This window comes from Mya arenaria, chromosome 11 (genome assembly GCF_026914265.1).
Source record: "Mya arenaria isolate MELC-2E11 chromosome 11, ASM2691426v1".
NCBI classification, from domain to species: Eukaryota; Metazoa; Mollusca; class Bivalvia; order Myida; family Myidae; genus Mya; species Mya arenaria.
The window spans coordinates 30,335,005-30,362,015 of record NC_069132.1 but is presented as its reverse complement, the minus strand read 5'-3'; the positions used below and the strand labels follow the sequence as shown (position 1 = coordinate 30,362,015).

At 34.2% G+C, this 27,011-nt stretch overlaps 1 protein-coding gene across 7 annotated transcripts in view; it reads left to right on the top strand.

The window, feature by feature from the left end:
- LOC128208010 (uncharacterized) overlaps positions 1-27,011 on the top strand; it is a 65,844-nt gene that overhangs the window by 14,657 nt on the left and 24,176 nt on the right. For all 7 annotated transcript variants that reach the window (XM_052911284.1, XM_052911281.1, XM_052911279.1 and 4 more), the window contains exons 5-14: positions 12,753-12,859; positions 16,341-16,433; positions 18,089-18,139; positions 19,503-19,627; positions 20,208-20,305; positions 20,674-20,786; positions 21,432-21,538; positions 22,029-22,112; positions 25,962-26,051; positions 26,405-26,540. In XM_052911284.1, coding sequence (XP_052767244.1) covers positions 12,753-12,859; positions 16,341-16,433; positions 18,089-18,139; positions 19,503-19,627; positions 20,208-20,305; positions 20,674-20,786; positions 21,432-21,538; positions 22,029-22,112; positions 25,962-26,051; positions 26,405-26,540 — 1,004 coding nt within the window. The remainder of the gene's footprint in view (positions 1-12,752; positions 12,860-16,340; positions 16,434-18,088; positions 18,140-19,502; positions 19,628-20,207; positions 20,306-20,673; positions 20,787-21,431; positions 21,539-22,028; positions 22,113-25,961; positions 26,052-26,404; positions 26,541-27,011) is intronic.

The window sequence follows — 27,011 nt, the reverse complement described above, 5'->3', positions numbered from 1 at the left end:
TTTGGTGGTCCTTTACCAAAATTGCTCAAATGGTTCCGGTCCATTGCACAATATGGCCGCCAGAGCTAAAAATAGCAAAATCTTTAAACGACATCTCCTCTGAAACGGTTCGGCAGATTTTGATGAAACTTGACAGTAATGTTCCTTGGGTGGTCCTTTATTAAAATTGCTCAAATGGTTCTGGTCCATTGCACAATATGGCCGCCACAGCTAAAAATAGCAAAATCTTTAAACGACATCTCCTCTGAAACGGATAGGCAGATTTTGATGAAACTTGACAGAATTGTTCCTTGGGTGGTCCTTAACCAAAATTGCTCAAATGGTTCCGGTCCGCTGCACAACATGGCTGCCAGGGCATAAAAATAGAAAAACCTTTAAAGAACATATTCTCAGAAACCGATGATCAGATTTTGATGAAACTTAACAGAAATGTTCCTTGGATGGTCCTTTATCAAATTTGCTTCAATGGTTTCGGTCCACTGCACAAGATGGCCCCCAGAGGTAAAAATAGAAAAACCTTTAAACGACTTCTCCTCAGAAACCGATGATCGTATTGCAATGAAACTTGACAGAAATGTTACTTGGGTAGTCCTTAACCAAAATAGCCCAAACAGTTCTGGTCTGCTGCACAACATGGGCACCAGAGCTAAGAATAGAAAAAAACGTTAAACTACATCTTCTCAGAAACCGATTATCAGATTTTGATGAAACTTTACATAAATGTTCATCGGGATGCCCTTTAACCAAAATTGCCCAAATGGTTCCGGTCCGCTGCACAACATGGCTGCGAGAGTTAAAAATAGAAAAACCTTTAAGGACTTCTCGTCCGCAGTCTTCACGAAAAACATTTTAACCTACTAGCCAGTTGGACTAACATAATGGCATATTTTACTAGTCCGCTTGCAGTTTGAGTAAACATTTCTTTATTATGATGCTCATGCAGTGATAGGGAGTGACATCCTTCTGTTGGGAATAGTGCTCCTTGTTTTTCAGAACCTATGGGTACTATGTAAAAACAAAAGGCATCTTGCTTGAATAGACTGTAATAATATCAACATGGTTAGAAAAGAAATGCCATGCTTTAATAGCTTTGATTACATTTTACTACTGAATTACCTCCCTTTAATAGAAAAAAAAATAATGTCTTAATTTTTCACCTATAGCATCTTTAAATAATTTTTAAACAATAATAATTTATGAGTAAACATATAAGCATAAAGTTCTCACAAAAAGATCAATTTAAAAACCTTACATTTATACATAGGAAAGTATATATAGACTGAACATTAATTTTCGTTTAAGTGACATTCTGAAAGTTTATGAAACAGCTATTTTTAGTAACTTAAATGGCCGAAAAGTGTAAGTGAAACACCAAGTTGATTCTATCTCGTCAGTTCTTGTTCAGGTTAGATATTTGCTTCATAATCTATTCAGATTAAATGTTAACCGATGATCAGATTTTGATGAAACTTGACAGAAATGTTCCTTGGGAGGTCATTAACCAAAATTTGTTAAATGGTTCCAGTCCACTGCACACCATGGCTGCCAGAGCTAAAAAATAAAAAAAACTTTATACGACTTGTCGTCGAAACGGATGACCTTTTTTCGATAAAACTTGACAGAAATGTTTGTTTGGTGCTCCTTTACTCAAATTGCCCAAATCATTTCGGTCCACTGCACAACATGGCAGCCAGAGCTATTAAAGTAAAAAAAATTTTTTAAATAACTTCTCCTCAAAAATTGATGATTGTATTTCTATGAAACTTGACGAAAATGTTCGTTAGGTGGTCTTTGCTTGAACCTTTTGGCCAGTGGAGCACAGGCACTGATGTGCCTCTTGTTATTTTTTGTCTTGGAAAGAGCAAAGTTTTGCATAAATATCTGCAAACCAATGATATAGGATTGCTGACAAAAAATCTGATCATAGATTTTCATATTTCTGTTCGAAAATTAATATTTCATGGCCTAAACTGTTACTTTACAGTTTAAGAAAAATGCATAAAACATCAATTTTTTAACTTAAATACAAAAATCTGCCATCTTATTTTTTGTCAGCAGTCTTATTTAACTAGTTTTCATGGAGTTTCGCAAAAATTGGCTCGTTCCAAGACAAAAAATAAAAAAAAAAGTCAAAATGTTCAATCTGTGAGAGTGCAGCTTTAATATAATAAATCCACTAACCAAATGTCCCAATATTAGTTGACTTAGAATTTAATATCTGAGTAACTATGGGATGTATTGCATTGAGACCTTATGTAATGATACTCAACCATCCAACCTCATTAATTAATCAAGTAAAATAACTTTGCATTTAAAAAAAACTCTGGTTAAGGTAACACCATTTAAATAATTTTTTCCTCAAATAAACCATGTATTGCATTGAAACTTGTCTGATGTGTTCCCAACTATATAACTTACTTAATTAATCAAGTTAGATAACTCAACTTTGCATATAATGCAAATTATATCACTTTATTATGCAAATTCTGATTAATGTTTTGCATGTAATCTAATTTTAAAGTGAAACATACATATTTTACCAAAACTGAAATCCATAATCTAAAAAGCAACAGAATATTTGAACGCACATTTTTTGTGACAGCTCTTGTATGGGGAGTGCAGAGGAATTTCACTTACTCATGAAGGTTTTTTATTGGTTTAAGAAAACATGTGCAACATTTTAGCTTGTCCTTTTCGACTATTCGAAGAATAAAGAGAGCTATCCTAGTCACCCGAGTGTTGGCGTCGGCGTAATCACTTATGTTAAAGTTTTTGTACCACCTCAAATATATTAAAAGTCCATTGACATATGGCTTTGAAACTATGCACACTTGTTCACCATCATGCCCCCAGCCTGTACACAGGAGTAGGTAACTCTATCAAGCATTTTGACAAAATTAGGCCCCTTTTTTTTACTTAGAATTTACGTTAAAGTTTGCGTACCACCTCAAATATTTTCAATGTCCATTGACATCTGGCTTTGAAACTTTGCACACTTGTTCACCATCATGCCCCCATCCTGTACACAGGAGGAGGTCACTGTATTGAGCATTTTGACAAATTATGCCCCTTTCTGACTTAGAATTTTCATTAATGTTTGCGTACCACCTCAAATACTTTTAAATTCAATTTATGTAAATATCTCAGCACATCATGTATTGCATTGAAATCTAATCTAACAGTGATCCATGCATGTTTCGCCAAAACTTTTCAATCCATACACCGAAAAGCGGGGGAATAGTCGAGCACGCTGTCTCAGCTCTTGTTCAAAGTTATTGTCATCCCCTTTGTGTCATTGTCCGCATCTTGATAGTGCAAAAACCTTAACGTTGGCCATAACTCAAGTCAAATAGCCATTCAAAAGCCAGAGAAAATATGGGCATGCATTGCAAAGCAATAAATCTGGCTTACTTAATGCACTTTTTTGACTGAAAGACATGATGGATGAGTCTAACTTATAAGTCCACTGTTTTCTTGGTTTGGAATAAACTACATGTACAATAAAACGTACAACTTGAACAAAGGGTAAAAATTCACAGTATTATGGGATTCAAGTACCGGTACACATTGTTGTTACCATATTTTCCATTGGATTTGCCTACCTGGTAACCTGGTTCAAGGAAATTGTTTAACTCTATGGAACAATGTATCTATAATCTATGTATGACATTATTAAAGTCCAATTTGTTCACTTTCTGCATGACACATTTTTTGGAATGATAGCTAAATTTGGCATATAACATTAATTTGTTAACATTTTTCTTAGACATTATACATGAGAGATAGAATTTAATAAATAAGTTTTCTGAAATTAATATTTTTAATTAAACAAACTGTTTTTTGGTGGGATTTAATGTTTTAAGTCCAATACCCTACATTCAATTGACTTAATACTTCACGCGGATGTTCAGGGCCATCACATGATGAGGTTAGATAACTCCATATTATTCTTTACACAGATTATGGCCCCTGATTGACTATGGAACTTAGGTTAAAGTTTTAGGGCAAGTTGGAATATTTATTAATAACTTCTATATCCTTTGTTCAATTGACTTAATACTTCACACAGTTGTTCAGGACCATCACACAATGAGGTTACATAACTCCATATTATCCTCAATACAAGTTATGGCCCCTGATTGACTTAGGTTAAAGTTTTAGGGTAGGTTAAAGTTTTAGGGCAAGTTGGGATTTTCACTTAAAAGTCCAATACCATTCATTCAATTGACTTAATACTTCACACAGATGTTCAGAGCCATCACATAATGAAGTTAGATAACTCCATATTATCTTTTATACAAATTATGGCCCCTGATTGACTATGGAACTTAGGTTAAAGTTTTAGGGCAGGTTGGGATATTGTTTAATTACTTTTATACCCTTCATTCAATTGACTTAATACTTCACACAATTGTTCAGGACCATCACCCAATGAGGTTACATACCGGTAACTCCATATCCTTAATACAAGTTTTGCCCCTGATTTACTTAGGTTAAAGTTTGAGGCAAGTAAAAGTTAAGGGCAAGTTGGGATTTTAATAAAAAAACTTCTATACCGTTCATTGAATGCACTTAATAAAATTCAAAATTATTTACGACCATCTTTTAACAAGAAACATAACTCTGTTTATTTTTTTTTATTTTTTTTATTTTCTTTGAAAGGCATATTTGTATATTCTTAACCACATTTTCATAATGGGAAATCAAGTTATTTGAATGACTTGTGTCATTGTTTGGGCAGGCTGGTGGGAGGGAAGTATCAAAGTCACCTTATGTATCGAATAATTTTAGTAAGGTTTGACATAAAGAGACCAAACTTGGTATTATTACATCTTTATTGTATTTTAAGTCAAAGCGGCGTAGTCGAGCGCGCTGTCTTACGACGACTCTTGTTATAATCATTCTACCTGAGGAAACCAATGCTTTATGTTTTAAACTGTCACCATATTGTGTTATAATCGTTGGCAGCCAGGAAATTTTCTTCCATCACACTTCATAAATACGGTTGGAAAATATACTGACAAAATCTTCTTTATATGAATATGCATGAGGCAGGGGAGACAACTTTTCTTCCAATGAAATGGCATGTTATAACTAAATACTCTTCAATAACCCTGAACTGTCAGTTGTCTCTGTAGGCAAGTTTCATCAACTCTTTTAAAATTTGTAATGATCCTGCAGACTGAGTTCAAAACCAACTTTCACCAGAATACCTTTTCTACAAGAAAACATCAGTATGAGTGTCTGTGCATGTTCCGCATTGGTTCCTCACTGCAGAACAAAATATTAATGAACATAAATTATTTATGATTGCAAGATTTTCATAGCCTAATCGCTCACGGTTCACATTGAATCATAGTGCAGTAGTTTATCAGTGGCATCCGACAAAGCATATTTCCAGGAAATGAAGTTACAATTAAATGATTTAAAACTTGATAAAACAAAGAAGCAAAATACATGTAGCTGACACCTCCCTGTTTCATCTTGAAGAAAACAAATCTCAGACAAAAAATTGAAGCCAGTTGATTTTAAATTCTTTCAAAATATTGAGATCTCCTTACACCTTGAGACTGGTGTTGTTCTACAGGTGTCCGCCTCTCTCCCAATTGGTTTTGGGTTTGAACACCACAAGCAGTACTTTCTTAGAGCAGTTACAAACAACAAAAATATTTCATTTCTTTATTTTATCTTAATCTTAATCCATGCAATAAGTGTGATTTAACCAGTACATACTAACTAGATGCGAAATGACACAAAATGTATTATTTTATTCTTTCTGATAATTATTGATTAATCTTATGAATTAGTTAGTCTGTCCATCCGATATCCAATAATCAATCATGAATATCCAGCTGATTGCCCATCACCAGTGATATGGTATATGACCGAAAATGTTCATAGATTTTAAAATCTGAATTGTTTCTGTAATATATCAGTTTAAAGTAGTTTTATTGCCACTTAATCTACTACAAAATTCAAAATGATTTATTGTAAATGAGATAATGTTCTACCCTTCTTAAACACATAAGACATGAACAGTCACAAAATTGCCTACTCTGTGTTAATCTTCAAACTATATCCAATTTAAAGTTCATGTTGATTTAACTAATGACGACAATAAGGTCATCTTAATGATAATTGTGACATACATAAGCCCATTTTTAGCAAGGATGTCCACTTAATTATACTCCTGACAAACGAAGTTTGATGTGGGAACTAAATGGAATCTAAATAACAATGGTAAAGCACAATTAGAGGAAGGGATGTATATAACCATAACTCTATTTTAGCTAATAACAGAGTTATTGCCCTTTAGTACCTTTTCTTGTCTGAAGCATAACTTGAAAACTTCTAGATTGAATCTAAAAACATCACACAATGGTAAAGCACAGTATAAGGAAGTGCAGTGTATATGAACTGTAAATCTCTGTTTCTGCATTCCATAGTTATTGCCCTCTGTTTTTTCTTTTTCTGAGCATAACTTGAAAACTACTAAATAGAATTTAAATAAACTTCATATAGTTATAGAATAAAATGAGAGGAAGTGCAGTGTACAAGAGCATAACTCCATTTTAGCTTATTACAGAGTAATGTTTTTTGTTCCTTTTTTCTAGTCCGGAGCATAACTTGAAAATGATCGGATGCAATTTAATTAAATTTTATACATTATGATAGAACATGATGAGAGGAAGTTTAGCATACAGGAATTACAGTGAAACTGCATTCCCTCAAACAAGCGGTTGTTCGAGAACCGGCGTTCTCTCAAGGTCGGAGCTTGGTCCCAAATTTTTTTCCTTCTATTTTCATATAAAATATACCCACGCTGCATCGAAACCTAATTATGTCGAGCAGTCAAGCAATATCCCCGGTCCCAAGTACAAAAATCGTGCACAAAACCTTATGGCACATAATTTCGGACATAATTTTGCACTTTTTCCCGAATGTGTGTTCCAAAATAAACAAACAATTGCTAGGTGTTAAAAAATTTGCAAGTTGTAAAAATTACAATGACAGTTGAAAGGCAATTTGATTAGGTGTGAAAAACCGTTTTTCACTGATATTAGTTGATATGGGCATTTGAGATAAGAATTATGAGAAGTTAATGACGAGAAGTTAACGCTTTAGATGTGGTCAGAAGGTTTTTTGAATTCACTGCCGATGCTGACCGTGATCTTTAGACGCTCTGTATGCTGTCACGTCACATTACGATTGAACAGTTTCGCGAAACCGACAAGATGCGCCAATCAACAATCCTTGATTTTGCGAAACTTAAATCAGGGATGATAAAATTCCGGATTAATCCGGAATTCCGGATTTAAGGCCTCACGGATCGATTTTGAGATTAATGTAAATCCGTTGATTTTTTTTCTAGGGGGGGAGGGGTACAGGGAGCGATTCGAGCTCAGTTCGAACAATATGGGTACGAAAGGTGAGTTTTCCGGAAGTGTAAAGCTGGAAATTAACGAACCTACCGTATTATATCATGCATAGGACGCACTTTTTTACCCCCAATTACCGTCTTAAAAATTGCCTGCGTCCTTTCTATGCTATTAGAATTTCATCTGTTTTTTTCCAAGTCCATTTCAGGTCGAAAATATCGGACCGGGAAAGAACGCGGTAATAGTAAGTATCTGTACTGCGTCACCGAAGTGAACAACTGACATAGGTTAAATCATGCAAGTTAACACACGCAGAAATATATTGAAAGTTTACTTTAAAATGATTTATTGAAAAATAAATTGAAAACAAACACGAGTGTTTACTTTTTTACATAAGGGACGCTACTCACAAAAACTCAGTGAGTCAGCACTTTAACTGGATTGAGTTATAACGGCAACGGAAAATCGGGAAAGGAGGTATTTATCAATTAATCGTTGTTCATGATTTTAATGTTTCGATATTTTACAAAACATTTTGTTGTATGTTACTGTTTTAAAAAAATAATAAAGGAATGTGCATAACGCAAAGTAGCATTATTGTCACTATCAAATCTTTTCAAATGTGCGAAGGTGTGAAAAACACCCGCTGTCTGTCATTAGAAAAACATCAATAGAACGAACTATTGCGATGGTAATACCGTATTGTTGTTTGTTCGCGCTTTACCCGAGGTGCCTTCTGCTGGCAAGGCTAATTACCGACACGCAATAATTATGCTGACATGCTTTAATCCGCGCAGCGACAAGCCTTATCAAAACAATCATTAGTTTTGACAATACACAGTTTTGCAACGGTTGACTGTCATTCAGAGGGCATGTCCGGAGATGCAACGGTTGCAACGGTTGACTGTCAGTCAGAACTAGTCTATTACAGCATTTGTATAAGTCTTATATTATGCGTGAATGTTCTCAAAATGTCAAGACATATATCATTGTTGTGTACGTTTAATTACCGAAATACGACGATTATTATCGAAATACACTAGACACTTACCAAAATATGCCTTTTATACAATTTTTGTTTGTTTTTTTACTTCAATATATATTATAAATACTTTACCAACCTCAATTTTTCGGCTCCGATTTTGACATTTTTCCGCTGCGTCCTATCTTATATATTAAGGGGTTTTACCCGTTTTCTCAACGATTTTTTTGCCTGCGTCCTATCTATGCTAGCGTCCTATACATGATATAATACGGTATTTACGTCCTTGCAATCGAGCTATATGATTGGTTAAGATAGCATCCGGTGATTACGGAAATTACCGATGGGACTAGAAGACAGTATCCGGATGGTCGTATCCGGATATGACAGACGACGAAGACGAATAAACGGGTATTGGAAAATTGGAAAAAAACAACCACCACCAACTTCTAAAAACATCGAATCGCCGATTTTAAGGGTATATTTGCCATTTATTGTTAAGTGAAATTCCCGAAACGTTTATTTTTAAGTAAATAGAAAGTGATCAAACTGAGAATGAATTTTGCACATGTAGCATTATTTCGGACATCCCGATTCGGATTGTGTCATAATAATCGATTTTTATTTGGCCGATTGAAGTTTACGCTGTAAACCGTTTCTTTATTATTCTCATGTTTGAAGCATTGTTCTCAATAAGAAGTGGTGTTGACCATAATGGGAGGTTAAAGTGAAAATTGGTTTGGTTCAAATTAAAAAAAAAACATGAAGAAATATTTTGTAGTAGTAAAATAAATTACGTGGAGGCAGTCATTTTATTTTCTATTTGAGACAGTCATACATGCCATATTTTCTGGAGACCATTCAGGGGGATTTGTTCAAAAGGCTGAAAATTCAGGGGGATTTTGGTTGTATTCAGGGGGATTTTTTTAGCAGGTCTAAGTTGGCGAAATTTTAAAGTATTTTTAGACGCAAGTATGAAAAAATGTATTCACATATAGTTTGCTTTGAAAACCTCTAAACTTTTTCATTATAAAGAATTATTTTATGTCATGATTTATCATATTTTTATGATACACTGTCATGTCATACTGTAATGCACTTGCAGAACAAAATATGTCATTGGAAAAATATGTTTTCGAGACAATTAAATTAAATTTACCTTCCTCCAAAGTCTTAAAAAAAATTGTGCTTAATTCTATCAGCTTTGATGACTTTCAGACAATAAGAGAATAGAATAAATATTATTAATTTCTTCCTTCCAAAAGTGTAATATTTCTTTGCCTTTGATAATTACTACAAATTTATTGATCACTTGTTGTAAAAGTTTCCTTTTGGAGAGTTTCACTCATATACTGTGGTTTCACTTTGTCATTATTGCCTGATGTAAAATTTAAAAATTGTTGTTTTTTTTTGTTGTTTTTTTTTAAATTCCGGGGGATTTTTATCTCCCGCCGGGGATGGATTGAAATTCCGGGGGATTGTTCCCCCCGCCGGGGGATATGGCATGTATGGACAGTTCAACAAAACTTCTTGAGGAGAATTAAATTCTATAGTTGTAATTTGTATTTCCCCATCCAGGTATGTTGATGGATACAAAAGTCAGGGATGAAAGACACCTCAGCCAGTGCATCCAGTTGTTCCTGTCAATGACTGACAATTCAATCCAGAGGCCATGATACTTGGACTTATGGCTGAACTATTTGGACTAATGGCTGAACATGCTCCCTGGCACCACAGTAGTAGTGACACTTGCCAAGATACAAAAGCTCTCAGCGAATTAAAACTTCAAAGGTTTACAGCATCATACAAGATGACTTACGGAGTGGAGTGGCTAGCCATTTCAATGATGAACATGTGGAGGAGTTAATGGATCTCTGTTTTGTTTCAACTAAGACAAGTCAACAAACACAAACAATGAGAAAACTGTTGCAGCTTTTTTAGAGAAAGAAATAGTGTTGAGACATTTGGCCTCCTTAAAAATCACAAGGGCTGATTCTAAATCAATTTTCATAGAATTTGAAAGCCTGTTGAGAGACTTGAACTGCCGTGGGACAATCTAGTTTGTGTGCTGCTGGACTCATGTAACACCATGAGGGGGAAAAATCTGGCTTGAGGACCAGAATACATCAATGTCCACCATGTCCACAACGGCTATGCTGCCAAAGCATTTAAGTACCGTTTGGATATTAATTTGAATCATATATATAATAATTAATAACATTATATTCTCATCAAATGTGCAGAAAATTGAATAAATACTCTAATGATACATAAAAATTGAATAAATACCACTTTTACAATGAACATTTGCAAGCATGATAATTGATATGTTGTTCATTATTATAAATCAAACATCCCACAGTGTAGACTGTTCATACACAGGCATTTGATCATAGCCAGTTGAGTTTTATGGGAAGTGGACAACTGAACCAAAATGTCAGGTACTTGTCTAATGCCTGTGACTTCAGGTAAAAAAAGTAAATTTAACTTTGTTTAAAGACAAAGGTGTTAAACTTCACTGCTAAGATTCTTGATAATTGTTCTGATTGTGGATGTCTCGTGTTGAACATGATTATATCTACCAAACCGAAAGGTGTACTCCTTGAACACTTTTCTAAGGCAAAAAAGGGTATTAGAATCCCTGAAATATGGAAAGCTTCGGGGGGCTTCGCCCTCCCCCTTGTCCCCCCACCAGGGCTCTGCCCTGGACCCATCGGGACCCTAAAGCGGCCCCCTGAACCCCACGCAGACATTTTCAGGATTGGCAACTTGGCTCTGTTATCATCCCTGTTAAATCTGACTAATGCCACAATATGTACTGTCATTCAAATGTTGCTTGTTACAAAAATGTGCTTTTTTGTTAAAATAAACATTTCTGTTTATTCATTTATTGTTTTTTCTTTTGCGTTTTACATTTAGTTTATGTCAACATTTGAACATATTAGCCATTTCCACAAAGCAACACATAATCGATGTCTAAGTAAACAGTCTGTTTGACGTCTTCAAACTTAAAATACACTGAAAGATATTTTATATCAAACTGGAAAATTGAAAATCTGGTCGTTCGAAACATCGGTTCCCTCGAGGTTTTGGCTCGGTCCCTGGCGACCTCGAGCGATCGCAGTTTTACTATATTACTATATTTTAGCATTCAATAACAACAACACAAACAGCAACAACAATAGCAAGACCCAACAGAAGTACACATTTGAATGGTGGCATTTTCCCATTTTCCCTTTAGAGTGTTTTCAATGTGTAAATGACTTCTGGTGTCCAATGAATTGATTTGAATAACAATCATAATCATCAGACAAGGAAATACTTAGTACACTGAAAACACAAGAGATTCTTTGATATCTGATTAAAAAAGTTGTTTTGTTGCTGTATCCGATATCTAATATGGAAATTACTCCGTCTAGCAAGAAGGTTTAACTCTGTCTTGAAAGTAGGTTTCACAACAGAATGTCAGAAATTACAAATCTTTGTGGTCCATAGTTCCGCATTAATTTTCAATCTGCTGTATTAAATCATTACCAAAAGAAAATTAGAATTCTCATAACAACAGGCAATTCTGATGACTTGCAAGCATTGGCAATTTTCTAGCAAAACATATTTATAATGTAAATTTGTAAAGTAAATTAAATATGGAAGACCAAAACTCGTACAAAAATCTGAAATAACTTACTTTTTTTAGCAATTTAGTAGGTAACTAATATTTTTTTGCAATATTGTTGCTTTTTAGCATATGTTATAGGTAAAAAATAAGTTATCACATTTCTGAAGGGAAACATTTATAATAAACAAAATGTTTCTAATTTTCATTTTCTGAAACAAACAACAGTTTAAGGTTTAAATAATGACTTGTATCCTTAGAAAAAGGCCCAGAAGAAAACAGAAGATATATCATCTGCTGCAATCCTTACATCATCAGCATCCACATTACTTTTTTCTTTACACTTCAAACATAACGTTCGAAAATTGACTGACAAAATCTTGTTTATGTGATTAAGCATGAGGCAGGGGAGACAGCTCTTCTTTCAGTGAAATGGCATGTTACAATTAAATACTCTTCAATAACCCTGTACTGTCTTTTGTTTCCGCCGGCCTGTGGTCAATGTGGCTGGTTTTTAAATTGTAGTGATCAGGCTGACTGAGTTTAATTTGAGCTTTCGCCAGACTACTTTTTCTTCAGGATTAGTATGAGTGTCTGTGAATATGTAAAAGTTTGATTTCCGGAGAAGTCTGACCTTGCGGAACCAATGAAACTGCCTCATTTATCATTCATAATTACTAGATTTTCTCAGCCAAATTGGCCATGCTACACAACAAAGGCATATAGGGGGTATCTGTCAATGCAATGCTTATGACTATACATTATTTTGTATTTTCAGTCCAGAGGTTTGGTTCAATGTGACAGTGTTAAAGGCCTTACAACTGATGGAGATACCCCTGATAAAATCCTGGATCCATATCAACGTTATGGAGGGAATCACTAGAGGTGAGATGGTCTAAATTGCTAGCCTGTCTTTTTTTTTTTTAAAAATCAAAGCTCGACCTACTGCAATGACCTGTGTGTCATCATCACCACTGTCATCAGTGTTTGTATGCAAAACTAAAATGTTCGGCATTACTTGGAAAACATTTGGAGATTTTTACCTGAAACATGGTACACATGTAAAAGGCACTTGTTTGAAGTTTATAAGTTTTTTGTTTCTTTTGAATTGTTGAAATTGAGATACATTACCAATACATAGAGGATAATTGTTTGTTTCAGTATAAGATCGTGATATATTTCACTGAGTGAGCACCAAAAGATATATTCACTTTTGGTGTTCATGAGGTGAAATATGTCACTTTGTACCTCAAAACAAACAATTATCCTCTATGTACTGATATATGCCTAAAAATGTAGTTTAAAGTAATTTAATTACGCTTTTATAGAAAACATGCCAATTTGTATGCACACATAACATCATTTTTTAAATGACGTTCTTGAAATTGTGTCCCAGCCCTGTGCGTGCCAATAAGTTTGAATTGAAACTAGAAGGGGGCTAAAATTTTAAACAGTGAAAAATATTATTTTTATTTCACTGATCAATCTTTATAAACCGACAGAAAGCATATAACATTAACTTTTATTAACAAATGCCAAACAGCAACTGACAGATACTTAGTAAATCCAAGCCTAAAATGATTCAATTTTTTAAAGCATTACTTAAGCAACTACTTTACTTGATAATAATATGACCTATAACTAATAATGAATTGTTCTGCTAAAAGTAAACCAAACCAAAAAGCAATGCTTTTAATGTTGGTATCATTCATGTGTATTATTTGATAAAGTCACAGATTTTCCTTTCAGATATCTAGTAAGTTATTGTCCTGCTGTTTCGAAGTAATTAAGGTGTTTATTTTGTGTCGGAATGACATTTTTGTCTGTGTATGTCTAACGAAATAAATTCAAGGATATATTTAGCATCATGGCCAGCACTTACCATGTTTTAATGACAAATAAGAGAAAAGTGAATAGCAATGGCACAGTGGAATCATGAATCATTTCCAAAAGCAGATGCAGAATCCGGGGATACAAATTAGCCTAGTCGCTCAGATATGGGAAAGTTTCAATAAAAAAAATGTGAAATATGTCAGGGTTTTTGGGCATTTACACCACTTTCATGGATGAAAGTTTGCAGGTTTATACCAGATTTTTTTTTTAAAGACTCCAGGAGTCATAGTTCTGAATTGTGTAATTCCAAATGAGTTTTCCCAACAGGGGTGGGGGGGGGGATTGATTTAAAACTCATCCCCAAAGGACTTGAATTATGCTGTCATAGATTTAAAAAAAATGTTTCCTTTGCCCACGTGAATCCCAACATTGTCTTTTCCCTGTACCGAATGGGGAGGCCTTAGCAGCCCCCTGGCCTCTAGACTATTTTTCAGCTTTTAAACTTTACCCAGTTTTACCAAAGCACTTTGTTTGTAGCTTATGCAATCGTCTTGATGCAGTTTATGTTATTTCTTGGATGTTGTTTATGCTAGAACCCAAATGGGATTTATGCTAGCATCTGGCTTAAGTAGAACCTGGATCTGTACTAGCATCTTGATGTAGTTTTATTCTAGCCTAGTATTGTTTATGCTAGTATCTGGATGTATTGAAAGCTACCATCTGGATGTACTTTAAGCTACCACCTGGGTGTAGCTTATGCTAGCACCATTATGTAGTTTTTGCTAGATTCTTGATGATTATTATGCAAGTGACTGGATTTAGTTTACACTAGTTACTCGATGTGATTTATGCTAGTGACTGGATGTAATGTATGCTAGTGACGGGATGTATTTTATGCTAGTGACTGGATGTTGTTTATGCTAGTAACTGGATGTAATGTAAGCTAGTGACTTGATGTATTTTATGCTAGTGAATGGATGTAATGTATGCTAGTGACTGGATGTATTTTATGCTAGTGACTGGATGTTGTTTATGTTAGTGACTGGATGAATTTTATGCTAGTGACTGGATGTATTTTATGCTACTGACTAGATGTTGCTTATGTTAGTGACTGGATGTATTTTATGCTAGTGACTTGATGTTGTTTATGTAAGTGACTGGATGAATTTTATGCTTTTGACGTGATGTTTTTTTATGCAATGTACTTTACTGACTGGATGTATTTTATGCTTGTGACTGGATTAATTGTTTATGCTAATGACTGGATGAATTTTATGCTTGTGACTGGATGTATTTTATGATAGTGAATGGATGTATTTTATACTAGTGACTGAATTAAGCTTACACTTGTGACTGGATGAGGCTTATGCTGTGGATTTTGCTAGGATCTGGATGTAGTATATGCTAGCAACTGTATGTGTAATGTGCTAAAATGTAGCATTGGATGTAGTTTATGCCTACATCTCAATGAAGTCTATTCTAGCAATTAAATGTAGTATATGCTAGCAACTGGATGTGGAATGTGCTAAAATGTGGCATCTAGATGTTGTTTATGCTAGCATCTGGTCGTTGTTTACACTGGCATCTGGATGTGAAATTTGCTAGCATCTGAATGCAGTTTATGCTAACATCTGGATGTAGATTTAGATAGTATATAGACACAGTATATGCAAGTAGCTGTTGAAGCCAGATCCTAAGGGAGCCTCAACATTATGTTTAGATATAGAATGTTCAAATGCCCTTCGAAAATACTGATAAAAGTAGGATGACATTAAAACGAGAACATGCCTTTTGTGATGAAACTGATTTTTGCCATTTGCAGAGGCAGTGCGCATGATTGTTGAACATTATAATCATTCACACACATTGATACATTACCTAACTGTTTTATTCTGAAGGCAGGTTTTGAGAAAGTTGACATTATCCCATCATCTGGGGAGAGTTTTAGCTGCTTGTGAAATGTGATATTTCATAAAATGAACAGAAGTTGCATTAAGATATATGATATGATAATGGTGAGCTGGAAAGGTTACAAAAATATTTCGAACAATGAAGCCTTATTCGAGAAAATAATTATCTGTACAGAGATTCTAACATGCAAGCAAGCATGTGTGTATAAAACCTGAAGTAATAAACATGCAACTAGAATATTAATTTAGTTTAGTGAGTTGCACTTAAATTTATTGAGAAAAAATAGAGTATTTTCAATACACGACAGTTTTTCTGCAAGTAAATTAAATTTTATGATAAAACAGGATGAAACTTTTTGAAAAATCATTTTGTTATTCTTCTTCAAATAAAAGATAAATTATAACTTTTCAAAAGCGGAATAGCCCAATATATATGAACCCAGGCATGCGTTTTACATGGATAATTTCCCCTTTCTGATTCAGATGTCAGTGTTGACAGGAAGTTGCCGAAATCAAATTGTATGTGTCTTTTTAAATAAATTTTGACTACAGTATTAGAATGTTGTTAATATATCATGGTGTTTGCAAACATGTTTAAGATTTTACTTTTGTCATTTTTTCAGCATTGGTGGACCCTGGTAAAATTGACATCCCCTTTTCCAAGGCAGGGCCTGTCAGTGCATTGCAAGTTTTCCCTCATGTTAAACAGGAGCTGGGTAAGATATTACATTCGTATCATATAATATTAAAACTATAAATTCTTTATTTTAAAAGAAGAAAAAAATGTCATGGTTTTGTGAAAGCCTATGGATGGTGGTTTTTAGTGTGCAAAAGTCTTTAAGCTTGGCCGTAGCTCAAAAACTACTCGAGGATTTCAAGTGAATCTTGGTACATTTTTAACCAGAGACTATAAGAACATGTATGTTTGTGTGTAGGTAGCTTATGTGAAGAGCTAGCTTAGGATTGCTTTTGAGGTGAGTGGGGTCATGGTCACTGTTACTTAAAATATCCAGCCAATAACTTAGTCAAGTGTTGATGGATAGTGATCGAAGTTAGTGTGTAGGTAGCTAATATGTGAAGAGCTAAGCTTTGGATTGCTTTTTAGTGGCAGGTTCAAGGTCAAGGTCACTGTTACTTAACATAAAAATGGTTTCAATCAATAGCTTAAGTTAGAACTGATGGGTAGTAATGAAAGTTGGTGTGTAGGTAGCTTATGTGAAGAGCTAGCATGGGATTGCTTTTTAGAGGAGAGGGTCAAGGTCAAGGTTACGGTTACTAAAAATACAAAAATGGTTTCCACCCAAAAATTTAAGTTAGAATTGATGGAAACTAAACACTAAACAAGATACTAATCTAGTTATTAAGTACAGTTCGGATCAAATTTGTATATACGAAGATGGGACACATTTATGTAAGGAATAGTATTAAAGTCACTGTCTCTTTCTAATAAGTTGGGTCCAATAATTGATCTTATTAAATGCTTCAAAGATAGGTCTTAGCCACAATTAGCTGAACTGAATATTGGTATAATGTTAAACTCTTACAAAATATTTTGTATGACTATTTCTTTTGATGTATCATATTTAAAGTAAAAATGAGGTGAAATATCATATGAGTTTAATGAATAACCTACGTCCGTGACGGTTGATATGTCATCTACCTAGGGTATTGTACGTGGGATATGTAGAGCATCTTGAATTTGATACAACTTTAACAAGATCTTCTTATTAGCTACATGATATTGACAATGTATCACTAAGTAAACACTTTTTTCCAAGAATATGGAAGTCTAAGAATAACCTTTTTCTAACTAAGACTCTTAGACATAAATTGCTTCTTAATTACTTCTAAAACAACTTTGTTGTCCTCTTCTGTCACACAAATGATCTAATTATTGCAACATATTGTCACTTTAATGTCATGATGAGTTTCCTCGAGATGTGTCTTATTTGTCTGAAAAAAGAAGTGCATGTTCCAGTTTTAGTATCTTAATTTACTTTACGTAGGAGTTATATAGTGTCTTACTTCTTTGCAGGTTGTTTTACTGTGACCACCTTTGTAAGAAATCCTTAAAAATTACATAGTTCAGGGAAAAAAAATTGTATTTACTAATCTATATAGACTCTATGGTAAACCATGTATTTTTAACAAACCCTATTGCTAGGTCAGAAAGTTCATGTTCTAAACTATGGATAGGTATTTTTGACATGAATTTAAATATGCAATGTCACAAAAAGGGGAAAAAAACAATAACAGCATAAAATATTTAAAAAAAACCCAGACATTTAATAAGAAAGCACTGAAGTGTTTGTAAGATACTGCGTACTCCGTTAAAGAAATTAATACAACTGAATGTACTATATATTTTCAGCTCAAGGTGTGTTGACCATTCAGATAAAGGGAACGCCATCAGAGGATTCAGGTATTGAAATGTTAAATTAGAATTCAGATATTGGAAGCCTCTAGAATCTGTTTGTTTTAGATCCATTAGCAATATGCAAAATCAAGTCTTGAATATATTACCTAGAAAATATACAGTTTCTGTTATGGATTCAGAATCAGTAAGTCACTTTCTGCCCTGGTTTTAAGAGAATATATCAACTTTCTGTCTTGGTTTCTCAAGAAAATATCCACTTTCTTACATGGTTTCAGGAAAAGATATTCACTTCTGGCACAGGTTTAAGGAGTAGATATTCCCTTATTCCCACAGATTTTAGGAAAAGATACCCACTTCCTGGCCAGGTCTCAGGAGAACACACCTACTTTCTGTCATGTATTTAGGAGAAAATCCACTTTCTGCCCTGATTTCAGAAGATATTCAATTCTGCCCGCAGGTTTAAGGAGAAGACATTCACTTCTGCCCTCAGGTTTCAGGAGAAAATATCCACTTTCTGTCCGGGTTTCAGAAGATATTCAATTCTGCCCACAGGTTTAAGGAGAAGACATTCACTTCTGCCCTCATGTTTCAAGACAAGATATCCACTTTCTGACCTGGTTTCAGGTGAACAACATACCTATTTTCTGTTCTGTATTCAGAAAAAAAAGTTCAGTTTCTTCCTGAATTCAGGAAAAGACATCAACTTTTGGCCCTGGTTTAAGGAGAGGATATTTCTTTCTTCCTTCAGTTTCCAGGAGAAGATGTCCACGCTCTGCCATAGAATTCAGAGGGAAATTTCCCTTTCTGAATAAGTAATTCACTTTTTTCCTGATTTCAGGGGAAGGTATTCACTTTCTGCCCCGGTTTCAGGAGAAAACTCTCACTATTTGCCCTGGTTTCAGAAGAAAATATTGTCTTTCTGCTCTCAGATGTCAGGAGAAGATGACCATTTTCTGTCCTATGGTTTCAGGAAAAGATATCCACTCTCTGCCTGTTCAGTTTCATGAAAAGATATACACTCTCTGCCTGTTCAGTTTCAGGAAAAGAAATACACTCTCTGCCTGTTCAATTTCAGGAAAAGATATACACTCTCTGCCTGTTCAGTTTCAGGAAAAGATATACACTCTCTGCCTGTTCAGTTTCAGGAAAAGATATCTTCTTTTCGCCAACAGGTTTCAGGAGAAGATATCCACTTTCTGTCCTGGTTTCAAGAGAAAATAACTACTTTATATTTGATTTCAATAACACATTTCCTCTTCTGGTCTAATTTCTGAAGAAATTTTCCAATGCCTGTTTGGAAAAGATATTGTCTTTCTGATATAGTTTAAAGAAAAAAAAAGACATTTTTTCATATACATGTATTCCACTTTCTGCTCTGCTCTCAGAGAAGATGCTCATATTCTTTCAGGAGAGGACATACACTACACCAGACTGAGGCTGGGCAAGTGTAAGAGGCAAACCCTGGAGCTGCCAGCCACCCAGGCCTGGGAGGATTGCTGCTCATTCTTTGTCTTCAACCTTGTTAAAGAGAAGGCAAACATTATTTAAATGCTTTGGTTTTAAATAAAATACAGATTTTAGGTTTAGCAGTGGAGTTTGTTTTAGATTGTTTTTGTGTGTTTTTTTCTTTTGTTCAGGGTGAGCTATTGTGGTACTTTGTAGGGGCATCCAGATGAAATAGGCCACAAGGTCAATTGTTAGAAAACTTCTTTTATTCAATAGAAGCTGCATTTTTCCTCAGATCCTCATGAAACTTGGTTAGGATATTTTCATAGGTTTTGAAGTATCTTATAACAATACTTATAGACACATTTGTTTAATTCTGCTAAAATGGTAGTGTACCAGAGTGAGCGCTTTATGGCCATCATGGTTTTGGTTATCAAAATCAGGGAGGTTCATGAAACCTATTTCAGTTTAATCCAGCATGAGAAAACAGTCTTTTATTGTCATGAAGTAAGAATTAGGTGTGAGAAGAAGACAAAGATCCATTGATGTTGGATTCAATATCCTGCTTTGTTCTATAATTATTTTTCAATGATGCATTGAAAAAGAAAGATCCTTGTATTCTGTTGCATCTTGCAAGTTTATTTTAATGAATGTATTGTTTTTGCAGTTAAATGTTAAGCACAAGTGTAAGCGTCTTCTCACCACAGTGACCTTGGAGCAGCACGACCTTGAACTTTCATCATTCCCATTCACCATAACCAAGCAGTAAGTGCTTTTAATGATAACTCCTTATCTAAATATAACTGTAACATTTAATGAAGAGTTTTAAATGGCATTTTTTTCATACAGAATTACAACACTAGACACATTTTAAAGCACTGTTTTAAGATGTTACATATTTTAAAACCTTTATTTCATGCCTGTATCATGGGCTGCAAACTTTCCTGAAATATGAGCACCGGGGGATGTATGATTTAATAACTTCTATGTGATATTATGTTCTAAGTTTACCCATTGGAGTTGAAAGCATTTTATCAATCACTATATGATTTTATAAGTCATTTGGGGGATCCTTTTTAAGCCAGATATTTGAAACAACACACCAGAGTAAAATATTTTGTTACTAATTTCAGATTAAGTCATGAGATTAAAAACAAGGATGGCAGTAAATTGAATCTGGTTATGGATTACTCCCCCTTGCCACCCATAAACCTGGATGAGGAGGAAGCTGTTAATGTATTACAACGTAAGTAGTCTGAACTTGACCTTTATAACACTTTAAGGCAGTCAATGTATTACAGTGTCAGAAGTGTGACCTTGACCTCTATGAAGCTTTATGAGGTGGCCAGTGGATTACAACATAAGTATTGTGACCTTGACCTTAAGGAACTTTTATGAGGCAGTCAGTGCATTACAACATAGTGAGTGCTACCATGACCTTCATGAGGCTGTATGGTCAGTCACAGTATTATAATGATAGAAGTGTGACATTGGCCATAATGAAGCTTTATGAGGCAGTCAAAACATTGCAACACAAGAAGTGTGACATCCACCTTGATGAAGCTTTATGAGGCAGTCAGTGGATTACACTTAGTATATTTGACCTTTTTAAAATATAGTCTGACCTTGACCTGTAGGAACATTAGAAAGAGTCAAAGAATGTTACTACATTTTAAAACAGTTTTTTTTCTTAAATATGCAAAATTCATGTAGACAGTCAATGTTTTACAATGTATTGACATTCATCTTTATGAAAATTAGGAGGCCAGGAGCCATAATGTATCACAGTGTAAGTACTGTGACCTTAACTTCATTAAATAAAAAATATTGCAAGGATTGTAAAAGCGTTGAATGTAGCTGAAATCTCACTTCATGTAAACATATTTGGCAGGATCTGGTGTGCTGTTTGTATGTGTGCACTGTGCCAACAATGTGATCGCTTCGGACAAAACAGGCTCCTCAGACCCATACTGTGTTGTTTTCTGTGATAGACGAAGGGTAAGTCACAAAAAGTGTTGATAATTCGTTAAAATCATACACAAAGTTGATATTGTCATACATACAATATACATTCATTGCAGATATGTTCAATACACCCTTGTAAAATTTTATTTTGATGTATGTTTGTGAAAAAGAAACAAAGTTACAGTTAATATAAAGCAAGAATGCCTTTTGCAATGAAGTACACAGACTAGTACGCAAGGTGCCTTCTAGGGTTGTAATGTTGTCTCTGTAGTTATGTCAACAACAAAAAATACAGCTGATATAAAACAGAAATAAATCAAGCAGATATTGTGCTGTATGCTATTAATTTAGTTATTTATTACCACAAGGAGAAAGGTAATACTGTATGATATTAGCTTTTAACTATTAGCTATCTCCTCAATCCTTATGATGATATATGGAGAAATTGTGTTGTTCCAATGTTATTATGTTCATGAGATGAGTAATTTTTAAACCAATAAAGTTATTTTTCCATTTTTTTCAGATTTTGACAACCCCTTACCTTGCTCAAACAAGAAACCCAAAGTGGGAATCTCATGCAGAATTGTTTGTGAAGGACTTCTCACAGGTGAGCTATAAATCAATTTTATTACAGGAGTATGTTGCTTATCTGGTTAGCTCCAGAGTGTGTCTACCCAATTTATTTGCTTCTGTAAGTAACAAGGCATTGCAAGATCTTGCTGCAGTGGGGCAATTGCTTTTTGGTAACATGGCGTTGTGTACATAATTTTTATCTTAAAGAAAGTGTCAAAACCATGTGGGCTTTCTTGATATTCTTTTAACCTTCTCACTCATATGTTTGGTTAACTAATTAAATTTAAATAAAATTCACACCTTTAAAAAGCTATCCATTGCCTAGGTTTGTACCAGTAGTATTCATTTGGGGGCTTCTGCATTAATAATAATAATAATAATAATAACTTTATTTTTATGAAGATAACAGATTAAAGCTGCACTGTCACAGATATACCGTTTTTACAACTTTATTATTTTTTGTCTTGGAAAGAGCAAATTTTTGCGTAAATATCTGCAAACCAATGATAAAAGATTGCTGACAAAAAATCAGATTGCAGGTTTTCATATTTCTGTTTAAGGCTAAAACCGTTACTAACGATTTAAGAAAAATGCATATAACATAAATTTTTGAACTTCAATATAAAAATCGACTATCTAATATTTTGTCAGCAGTCTTATATAACTGGTTTCCATGGATTTTTGCAAAAATTCGCTCGTTCAAAGACAAAAAAAAAAAAGTTGTCAAAACGTTCAATCTGTGAGAGTGCTGCTTTAAGGTACATCAGTATCTTATGCCTATGAACTTGCCCCTTGGACCTTACTCTCATTTGACAGGCACTAGACTTAGGGACTTACTTTGACACACATTATATATATTCCACATTTAACATAGAACACTGGAATAGTATGTTTTTCTGTTATTTAACCTTGGGACTCGCACTTGTCAGATTCAAGTAAGAATACTAAGTAGCTAATGTCATGTTGTTGTTTTTTCAGTAACATTTATAATGGTTGTATTCTAATTGCTAATTAATTTCAAAGATTGAAGGAAATTAAATTAAGATGCAATCTGATTTCCTTCCAGACTGTTTATTGTTATTGTATTGATGAGAAAGATAATACTTAAATTACAACTGACGCAAATAGAGATGTAGACTAATGTTTCTCTGCATCACTGTGGATTGAAGCAAAACAAAGAATACAAGAAAATACCCTGATTTTTTAAGCTTAAGTCCATAAGTTTTTAGCTCGACTATTCGAAGAATAGGTGAGCTATACTACTCGCCCCAGCGTCGGCGTCCGGTTAAAGTTTTAGGGCAAGTTGGGATTTTCACTTATAAGTCCAATACCCTACATTCAATTGACTTAATACTTCACGCAGATGTTCAGGGCCATCACATGATGAGGTTAGATAACTCCATATTATTCTTTACACAGATTATGGCCCCTGATTGACTATGGAACTTAGGTTAAAGTTTTAGGGCAAGTTTGAATATTTATTTGTTCAGTTGACTTAATACTTCACACAGTTGTTCAGGACCATCACACAATGAGGTTACAGAACTCCATATAATCCTAAATACAAGTTATGGCCCCTGATTGACTAAGGTTAAAGTTTTAGGGCAGGTTAAAGTTTTAGGGCAAGTTGGGATTTTTACTTAAAAGTCCAATACCATTCATTCAATTGACATAATACTTCACACAGATGTTCAGAGCCATCACATAAAGAGGTTAGATAACTCCATATTATCTTTTATACAAATTATGGCCCCTGATTGACTATGGAACTTAGGTTAAAGTTTTAGGGCAGGTTGGGATATTGTTTAATAACTTCTATACCCTTCATTCAATTGACTTAATACTTCACACAATTGTTCAGAACCATCACCCAATGAAGTCACATAACTCCATATCCTTAATACAAGTTATGGCCCCTGATTGACTTAGGTTAAAGTTTGAGGCAAGTAAAAGTTAAGGGCAAGTTGGGATTTTAATAAAAAAAACTTCTATACCGTTCATTAAATGCATTTAATAAAATTCAAAATTATTTACGACCAGCTTACAACAAGAAACATAACTCCGTTTTAACCATAAATACAAATTATAGCCCTTGAATTTTTTTATTTTATTTCCTTTGAAAGGCATATTTGTATATTCTTAACCACATTTTCATAATGGGAAATCAAGTTATTTGAATGACTTGCATCATTGTTTGGGAGGGCTGGTGGGAGGGCAGCATCAAAGTCACCTTATGTATCGAATAATTTTAGTTAGGTTTGACATAAAGAGACCAAACTTGGTATTATTACATCGTTATTGTATTCTAAGTCAAAGCGGCATAGTCGAGCGCGGTTTTTTAAAACGGCTCTTGTTTTTATAGAATTTGTTTTTGTTTGAGGTTTTTTTGGGGGGTTATTTCAATTGAAATAATGAAAAAATGAACAATTCATTTAGATGAATTTAAAAATAACACTCAAAATCATAAAATTTTAACCAACCTGCACCCGCTTTTTAGGACTTCAGAAAAAATTCAAAATGCACAACTTCATATGAGTTTTCTACATATGGCCTAACATCAAAGCTGCAGATATTGGAAATATACAGTTGAATTGTTTTAAATGTGTTTCAGGCAAATTCATTTATCACAGTTGGTTTTTCCTAAAGCAAAGTAATGAGAATTTAAAATAAATCTTTTTCATCCAGAAAGTTCTCAGAGATTGAACCTGTTTCAAATTTCTGTTGATTCTAATTTTGTGCTTTGCAATAATGATTTAGAAATGTCATGAAATGTGAGGCATTCTCAATACCAGTAGCTAATGGTGTGTGCGTTGTAATGTTCATTAAATAATAACCATACAATTATCTGTTTTTACTGAAAGTCCTTGTCTTTTTTCCAGCTTATACTTCTGTAAATGTTGGTATATATTGGTTCCATTTACATTCATATATCAAGAATTGAACAAAATTTATTAAGCGGGAAATCTGCTTTTTATAAAATATATTGTTAAAAATTTATTATGTTATGTAAGAAAAAAATACGAATCTACATAATATGTATGCATTTCACTTGTTGGCATCATCAACTATTATCTGATATAACCTCATTTATACATGTATGCAACTGAATTACTTGGTTTATATATGTAGAAATCCAATTAGTTAATTATACCCAAATTCAGAATGTCTCTCAAGTGACTTTTAAAAAAAATATGTTTTAAACAATTATTATCCCATTTGGCTTTGTGAGAGGATTTTTTGTGTGAACATTTGCAATTCTGACATAAAAAGAAAAAAATAAGGATTGTCTGTAATTTGATTCTAGGTACATGAAATTGACATTTGGGAATATACTGTGGCCAGAAATAATGCCTTAAATTGTATGAGTTGATGGATGTGACCTGACAGAACACTTAACCAATAAATTCTCCCCAAGATTTTGGTTAAACATACACTCTACTTCAGGTCTTCCCCATCATTGAATTAGGCTCCATAAGTGAATTTGTACACAAATTGAATACTTTGGTGCTATGGGATGGGGTTATTTTGCAAGTTAAATTGATTAAATGTATCTGTAATTCGATTATTTTCTACATAAAAATCTAGGGTTAATGAAAAGCTGAAGGATTTATTTTGGTCCTTAAGAATACAAGAGCTCTTAGATTTTAGTTCATGAAGTTAAATCTAGTATTTACCATGCGCTAGTATCCTTCATTTGCCTTTTGAAGTTGCCATATTGTCTGATCATCATATGGAAACTGTTATTGAATAGAAAAATGTTTTGCAGTCTGTATATTCTACAATTATTAGAAATAATTGATGCCGGAACATCTTGCTAACAACACTCCTTTTGGGGAGCATTGCCACAGTTCAGTGACATTTCTTGTTCTTGACAATATTTCAGTGTAACCTGTCATTCTATGTATTTGACTGGGATGGGACCAACAAACTCGACAACGACTTTCTCGGATCTGCACATCACGTTATGTCTGAGGTACTGTGTTGATAGTATTCCTAGATCAAAATTGAAGTTGATTTTTTTTATCTTATAAAAAAACAAGTTGAGGTATTGGGGAAGCTGTCATGTCATCGTCAGTGTTGTTGTACAAAACTTTCAACATTGGCCATAACCTAAAACTGCTCTAACTTTTCATGTGAATAAACATTGCCATATGATCCAATTTGTTGCTGTTCTCAGAAAGAGGCTTACACCTTGGAGAAATCACTTACCAATCAAAAACAACAAGCAGGAAATTGGACACACAGGTTCTTTGCTGGGAAAGATTATAACATTGATTGCCATAGTAACATGTATCATCATAATATGCCTTTTATTGACATCCACAGAAAGAGCCCTATGTCTTGAAGAAAGCGCTCACTCTGGGCTACAACAAGCAGGGATTGGGACACTTGGACGATCCTGGGCTGGGGCAGATTGTCGTTTCTGTCATTTTCCGACCTGTCAGCTCTGTGGGGCGTTCAGGTTTGAATTTTTTGTTGTTTGTAGCTTATATGTTTTTCGAAGAAATTGAAGTTGACGTATTGTCATAGCCTTGGTGTCATCAGCTTTTGTGGCGGCATGGTTGTGCAATAAACTTGGTCATAATTCATAAACATTTCAAGATATTTTAATGAAACTTAGTATACATATTGCAAATGACAATAAACACATGTTTAGCAAGACACATAACTCAAGCTGCACTTACTCTTGTGTTGTGCCCCTTTGTTGACTAAACTAAATGAGCCTTAGAGTTTGTAACATTTTTTTTTCTATCTTTTCTAAGATTGTTCGCACAATGTAACATGAGAAATGTCAGTTTTTTAAGTTACTAGTAGTAAATATGAGGAAAACCACCTTATCCAATTTGGTGACCACCAGCCATGGCGGGGTTAATATTCACTTACATTGTTTGATAAAAACCCAGAAATGCAAACATATGAAATGTAGAAAAAA